The sequence below is a fragment of the Wolffia australiana genome, chromosome 14 (assembly GCF_029677425.1).
Source record: "Wolffia australiana isolate 7733 chromosome 14, ASM2967742v1".
Lineage (NCBI taxonomy): Eukaryota > Viridiplantae > Streptophyta > Magnoliopsida > Alismatales > Araceae > Wolffia > Wolffia australiana.
This window is the reverse complement of record NC_135848.1, coordinates 8,507,006-8,515,242: the sequence shown is the minus strand read 5'-3', so window position 1 is coordinate 8,515,242 and position 8,237 is coordinate 8,507,006. Positions and strand designations below refer to the sequence as shown.

At 36.6% G+C, this 8,237-nt stretch overlaps 1 protein-coding gene across 1 annotated transcript; it reads left to right on the top strand.

Moving 5' to 3' along the window:
• Positions 1-1,046: 1,046 nt before the first annotated feature.
• Positions 1,047-3,340, top strand: LOC144711961 (uclacyanin-2-like). Its single transcript, XM_078586121.1, has 2 exons — positions 1,047-1,407; positions 2,838-3,340. Exons 1-2 carry the CDS (start codon positions 1,260-1,262, stop codon positions 3,194-3,196), a joined length of 507 nt encoding a protein of 168 aa, XP_078442247.1. The 5' UTR covers positions 1,047-1,259; the 3' UTR covers positions 3,197-3,340.
• Positions 3,341-8,237: the final 4,897 nt, after the last annotated feature.

Below are 8,237 nucleotides of genomic sequence, written 5' to 3'. Positions count from 1 at the left end.
ACCCTAACTGAAGATTCAGATGCTAATCTAATGCAGTTGATTTAATGTCTTCATCTGAAGGGGAAAGTGAATTTTTCATGTTTAGATTGCATGAGAAGGTGAGTCTAACGCATGAAGGGACAGAATCCAATCAAAATAATATTAATTAAAAAAAATTGAGATGGGTTGATATGATTTGTCTTCCCCAAATGATGCATGTTTCTATTTTGTGAACGATGTTTGAAGATGGTAAAACCTACCAAACGCTTGTTGTTTTCCTTTTCCTTGACTCACCCTCTGCGTGCTAACTCTGTTCTACCTAATCAGTGTTAGGTGAAACAGAGCTTAGTGGACCTATTCCGAGAGAGAGATATAGAGAAAAAAAGAAAGACCAAAAGAGATAGAAAGAAGATCTATATATATATATATAGATATCAAGATAGATAGATACAGAAAATAAGAGAGATAGAAAGATAAAGAAAGAGATAGACAGACAGAGAACGAGAGACACAGAGATACAGAGAAAGAGGCAGCGATGGAAGATAGTTCGAGAGATATGAAGCGAAGGAGAGAGAGAAAGATAGAGATAGAAAGATAGAGATGTAAATAGAGATACAGAGAGAGAGAGAGAGATCCAAAGATCGAAAGATAGAGATGTAAAGAGAGATTCAAAGAGAGAGAGAGAGAGAGAGATGTAAAGAGCTATGCAGAGAGAGAGAGAGAGATGTAAAGATAGATGCAAAGAGAGAGAGAACGAGGGAGAAAAAGAGATGTAAAGAGAGGAGTGAAAGAGAGATGGAGAGGGAAAGAGTGAGAGATAGAAAGATAGAGAGACATGTAAAGAGAGATAGAGATTTGTAAAGAGTGATGCTACGAGAGAGAGAGAAAGAGAGAGAGATGTAAAGAGAGACGCCGTGAAAGAGAGATGGAGCGGGAAAGACTGAGACATAGAAAGATAGAGACGGATGTAAAGAAAAATGGAGAGAAAGAGCGATTGAAAATATAGAGAGAGAAGGAGAGAAAGAGAGAGAAAGAGAGATAAAAAGATAGAGACAGGTGTAAAGAAAGATGGAGAGAAAGAGAGATAGAAAAAAATAGAGCGAGATGTAAATAGAGATGGAGAGAGAGAGAGAGATGGCGGGAAAGGGAGATATAGACATGGAGAGATAGAGAAAGAAAGAGAGGGAGAGAGAGAAGTCTTTCTATAAAACCCATGAACGGATGGTGGCTTTGATTATCAGAGCGTACTTCTAGCTCTGTAGTTACAAACTGCGAGATTCATGGCGATCTTCATAGAAATGGCGATCGTGTTCTTCCTTCTACGCTGTATGCCGTCGTTAGCGGCGAGCTACGACATCGACTGGTCGACAGGAACAGACTACAGCCGCTGGGCTGCAGGGAAATCCATCAAAGTCGGTGACACGATAAGTAAGTAGCCCAGAAAATTTAATATCATTCATTCTCAAGTTTTTGTTCCTTAAACGAATGGCATGCGTATTACCGTAGTTTTACCGTTTCATTTTAATCAAGATAAAGTGATTCAGATACGTTAGTATGCGATTTTGACGTTCCAATTATGTGGGTTTAAGTTAGTGTACAGAGGCTAAGTCTGTCCTAATTAACATGATAGGATAAATTAGGATCGACTTAACAGGATTATGTTTCTCCTGCTACCTCTAAATAGAGGCCAGTCTTTGGGCTCGGCACCCAAAAAAAATGAGTTGGATCAATTTGTTATGAGATTTAGACAAAAGTATGTGTTGGTTTCAATTAATATGTAGCGGGTAAGCCTATCTTAAATATAACAATGGAACAACTTATGAACAGGGGCCAGTCCTTGGGTCTTTTGTATGGTTAATATCATACAAATTCCTATCTCGTGATTTAATCAAGTTGATATGAAATTGAGATATTCAATAATGTGGGGGGGTGTTCAATCAATGTGTAAATGCAAAGTCCATCCTCATTAAAATGATGGGATAGCTTGGATAGACTTCTCTACTTGCCCAGTAAGGTTGAACTTCTATGTGAGCCCTCATTACTATTAGATTAGGCAGCTTCCAACCTGCTGCCTTAAAATAGTACCCCTCACGACCAATAAACTAAGGTGCGTTCTCTAGCTTGTGTAAATTAATTGATTCATCCTCAAGAATGAAATGAAGAAAACCATTAAGTTTACCTCACTTCATCCTTGCTTAGATATGTTATATATCTTCATCTAGTTAATTGACTCATCCTTGAGAATACAATACAGGAAGATCCTTAAGTTAACGTACACTTCATCCTTGCTTAGATATGTTATATATCTTCAGGTAGTTAATTGATTTATACTCGAGAATACAATACAGGAAGATCCGTAAGTCTACTTACACTTCATCTTTGCTTAAATATGGTATATATCTTCATCTAGTTAATTGATTCATTCTCGTGAATACAATACCGGAAGATCCGTAAGTTAACTTATACTTCATCCTTTCTTAGATATGTTATATATCTTCAGCTAATTAATTGATTCATCCTCGTGAATACAATACCGGAAGATCCGTAAGTCTACTTACACTTCATCTTTGCTTAAATATGTTATATATCTTCATCTAGTTAATTGATTCATTCTCGTGAATACAATACCGGAAGATCCTTAGGTTAACTCTCACTTCATCCTTTATGAGATATGTCGTATATCTTTCGTTGGTTAATTGATTCATCCTCAATAACACAACATTAGAAGATCTTGAAGTTTACTTAAATTTTATCCATAGATACGTTATCCATCTTCAGTTAGTGAATTGATTCATCCTCAATAATACAATATTGGAAGACCCTTCAAGTTTACTTCTTTTTCATCCTTGTTTCTACAGCATTCCATTACGGAGGGTTTCACACGGTGAACGACGTAAGCCAGGCGGACTACCAAGCCTGCACTACAACCACCACTCTCAGCAGCCATGCAGAAGGCAACACAGTCTTCAAGCTGGACAAAGAGGGCACTCGCTACTTCATCTGTTCTTCAGCCGGGCACTGCCAAAACGGAATGAAGATCGCTATCACCGTCGCCGCTGCTGCAGCCAGCGGCGGTGCGCCAGCGCTACCGTCTATTCCCAACGCTAACTCTCCGCCGGAAACGCCATTAACGACGAACGAAGCTTCTTTCATTCACAGGCAGAGGAAAGCGGTCGTGTTTGGCATTGCACTATTTGGCCTTGCTCTTCTCAGCTAGGCAAGAGGCAGTGCTGGCTTTTGATTTTCTTGTTTTATCTTCTTCTCTGTTTCTTCTTCTGAATCTTTCTTCGTTCCCTCTTCGAGTATGAAAATATGTAGTATTTTTGACAAAACATGAATGAACGAACGACGCCATTGATGACGAACGAAGCTTATTTCATTCACCTGGAGATGACAGTGCTCTTGTTTGGCGTTGGGCTGGTTGGCCTTGCTCTTCTCAGCTTGGCAAGAGGCAGTGCTGGCTTTTGATTTTCTTCTTTTATCTTCTTCTGTTTCTTCTTATGAATCTTTCTTTTCTTACACTTCGACTAGTGTGCATCCTTGATGTTATTGAAATTTAGCCTTTGGTGCAGTAACCATGACAAAAATATGTAATATTTGACAAAACATAAACGCTTCGGGTGTTGGAAAGTTCCTTCTCCTGGCTAAGGACTTGGTCTGTCTTCTTTTGAAGAAAAACACAATAGAATTCAGATCAGTGTCTGCAGTACTTTACATTTGAAGATAGACTTTGTTGTGAAGGTCGAATTTGCCAAAACCATGCAAGGTACCATTTATGGTTCAGGATAGTGAACTGTACTCTAATTCTATCGGGGTTCAATATTGATTGTAGGATAAAATGATTCTACGACATTGAGAATTTTAATTACTAGTTAATTTTTTTGAAATCTTAACTCATCTATAATTAAATACTATATCTTATTCCCACAATCGTCCAATCTGGTATTCTATTTCGTCATTATGCTCATTCTCTCTTTCTTTCTATTGTTTTTTATCTTATGTCTAGTTTTGGCATTATAAAATGTATGGATGTTACGCATGAGAATAACTCCCAAATTTGTAGTAGTGAGGTTCTGGGGTTACCACATAGAAATATAGATAGTAATATTTTATGGAGAGTGGGTATTCCAAATAGAATACTTTGATTGTATCTATTTATAAAAGTTCGTTATCCTTGCTAAGGATATGGCCAATCATCTTTTCGAGAAAATCAACTGGAGAATACCGGCGAAATGATGGACTGTATTACCTTGTGGTTCTCTATAAAGTTGGAGTCATTTTTTTAACCGATGCAGCCTATGTTATGAACTGTTTCAGAACAGAGTTTTTCCATTATTTTCAACAATGCACCGGAATTAATATTTTCCCCATGCATCGATAATCTACTGAAAAAGGTTAGGCACATATTCCACGGTGGTTTTAAATGAAATGGATGTATCTACCAATAAATAACGCAGATCAATGTCATTAGCATTTTGTCTACTGATTGGATATTACAGTTCACCTTTGTTTTATCATGGAGGTCAACTTTGCCGTACCATGCATTGGGCCGTTTGCGACCAATACCTCAGCATATAGAGAAATGACAAATTTGCAAATCTAGAAAACAAATACTGGTGGCACTAACCCTTCTTTAGAAAAATTAATCCATTTGTGATCATGTTTATTTCCTGGGATCATCCTCTCTTTCTATTTTGTCCTCTCTCTCCTCGCCTAAAACTTACTAATATATTTATCTATTAATCACAAAATTTTCTCCAATGAATATTTATATATACATCCTTATAATTTTCCCCACTACATTAATCATCAAATTTTCATCTCTTTATCCTCCATCACATTCAATACTTCAGCCTCCACAGGAAAAAAAACCTGGATCTTGTCTCAGCTTTCTCTAAAATATTATTCTCTTGTTTTGTTTCATGACTAGTATATACTTCTTGCTATCTTTACCCACTTTTCATCTTTTCTATCCCTTCTCATTTTCTACATTGGTCAGCCCTTTACAAAAATTATAATTTTTGTAAACTTAAATAATTTGGACACTAATCAGATTTCCAGGCAAGGTATCTTTAGAAAAGACACATCTTCAGTGATTAAGTTAGGATATCTTGAGTACATAACCAAATAGAAAATGCAACAAATGAAAAGTGACATTGAACTTTACATATCCTCATGATCTCAGCAAATTTTATATGTTGATTTGGCCCTGGGTTGTCTCCTTCAGCCTTTTTTAAAGTAAGTCTGAAGCCAAAACAAGAAGATAAAGTACATTTTATGGTAAATAAATTTAGAGCAATTTGAAATTAGGGAACCAGATAAAGTATGTAAATTATGGGATTTGTTAATAAGCTTTATTAATAATTAGGTAACTAAGTATAAGAGATAGACATCTAGAAAATGAGGCTCAACCTGCAGCTTTCATATATTTCAACATTAATTTTTAGAATGGATAGGTCCTCTTCATATGATGATTTCTAATTATTTTGCTAATTTTTTTAGCACACATTACAAAGGGGATAAATTGAAAATATTTACAGATTTATTTGCATAAAATTGGTTTTATATGTGGGTTATCAAGCTTAAAATGATTAAATCAATTTTTAGAATGATATTTTGATTTTTTAAATTTTTTTTAATATTTTAGATATTTTTATGACGACATATTCTGAAAGAAAATAATTTCTTGAGTCAGGATATGACTTTTTCTGAATTTTTGCAACATTATATATCCATGGGGATATGATTTAACTAAGTCAGAATATCTATATATTTATATATTTGGCTTTATTTTTAGTTTTATATTATTAATGTATTTGTGGCCAATGAATATTATTCCAATTAATGATTGGAGTCAATGAATCATTAAAATAATACCATTATGACATTGCTAATTGTGATGTCATGATGACAATAATTACTTATGCTTTTCTCTTAGTCTTCTTAACTACATGCATGACGAGGCCCAATAAGAAAAGGAGTATTTTATTTGCAATAAATGTGATGTGAAGACAGAGGAGATCTGAATTAAAATACTTATTATTTTATTAATTTTTATCCCTTGATTGGTAAAAAAAGTGTTGTACCAATGACATGTCACGAGATACATGGCACCACGTGTACACACGATGGGCTTGTGTACACATGGCCCTAATGTGTCCAAATCTCACTCGTGCTTAACTAAAAGCGTGTGGATAAGGCACATGCTGAAGCGTTGATGCACCGCCACGTCATTGATGAAAATATATGTGGCCGACAAGCCAATCACACATTCCACAGCTCGTTCCATGTTCATTAATAGAACATATTCATTATAGTGACGTGTGATGCTTATAATGAAGTCCATGAATACATGATCAGACTTAGTGAACTATGATGAGATCATAATACGAAGATCACTAGTCTTTAAGCATGTTTTCTAAACATTCTTATTCGAAGGATACGCGAGAAGGACATCTAAGTATTCGGCTTGAATAACACTATCTAGCCTCACTCATATGATGAGAATGGCTTGTCCCATAGCCATTAGTGTGGAGACACTAAGGATAGATAGTTGGTGCTCTTTAATGGAAAGAGTTCATTGAATTGATCTGTACGAATCCCTGAATGGTATTATGCCGAACTATCAATCAGGTTGATTCACGTTATGGTTGTGTAAGTGGTCCTTAGACCTGAGACACCAAAGACATCTTGTGGACAAACGGTTGTACTTTTACTACTGCCAAAGAGTCTCTAATCATGGGATTCTAGATGGTTTTAGTTCAGGTGCATCAAGAAATTCACGAAGACGATTGAGTGGTCAAGATGGGATCGTCCACCCTCGGCATAAGAGGTGATAGCTCAAGGAAGATGATGCAATGAAGTCCTTGGCCAAGGTAGTAAAATATCGGCGAAGAGTTCTCCGATGATTTCCAAATGCATTAGTACTAACTTCAATGAACGATTAAGAGTTTGACAATTGACCATATCCTAAGTCATCCTAGGAGCGTCAAATAGACGAGGGACTATAATTATATGGTAACCAATGACGAACAGGTTCCATGAGTGAGTCGATACACACTCCTTTGTATCTTTTAGAGCACGAGGGTGTAGCTTGGCACCCCACGTAATGGAGACTCAACTATCGATTGGGTTAAATCGATCCGACATTAATTAATCTATATGTCTATATAGTTAATTAATTTGTAAGGCCAAAAAAGGTTATTGGGCCACTCGAGTCGTTAACTGGACTGATACATGGGCGTAGAGAGTCAGACAAAAATGGTCTTTTGGTCATCTGAAGATATACTTATATTTTGGGGGCTTTTATGAAAAATACCCACTTAGTATAAATAGGGGAAGGCCTAAACAAAATTCACACATGCCAGAATTTTTCCGGGGCCTTCCCCTTCTTATCCTCTCTCCCCATGACTTCTCTCTATTCCCGATGCGATCGGGATGGCTTAACATCGACCATGAGGTAGAATGGTGCTCGTCAAGAGGAGGAGATCCAACGTGTCGAGGACCACATGGATACATCTAGAGGCTACACACTTGAGCAGGTCGACTCGTCTCACTCCGGGGTCCAAGAAATCACAATCCATGCAAAGGTACTTCGTTTCGTAATTTTAATGATGCCATTATGATTCTGTTACGTGTCTTCTGCTACGTGGAATCCTTGTCTTCATCCATGTCAAGGCCTCTACAACCTAACATTAACATGCATGTTCTCAATATTCTAATAGTAATGTATAAGATATATAGCTAGCCCTTTGTCTTTTTCCTATACGGACATGTAGCTCGACATGAGCCACTCATGGAGGATGATGGGGGTGAATCTGATCCAATTATTGCATTTAATTCTGAAGTAAAGACAAAACCTAAAAGTGATGTGGATGTGGTGACAAGGATGAGGAGAGAGAAATAAATAAATAAAATCAATGGCTAGGAATTCTCCAAATTCAGAGCTCGACTTTTGATGATTTAGAAGACCAATCAAGTTGAAACTTAAACGAAAGCTTCATCTTTTTATTGTCTTTCCATCTATACAGTTATATATATAAATTAAGTCACAGATCTTCATAAAAAACATCTTCAAAGTCACTTCCTCATAGAGAGGCAGATTGAAATGGATTGAGGTTTCGAAGGTATGTCAAGGGTTTTATTTGTGTATTGATTGCTTGGAGAAGATCAATAGAGAAGAGGAAAGGTTTATTTGCATCAAGAAATTTCCCTGATCCAGCAAACCATAGGGATCTAAGGTCCATTGATAAGCCAAA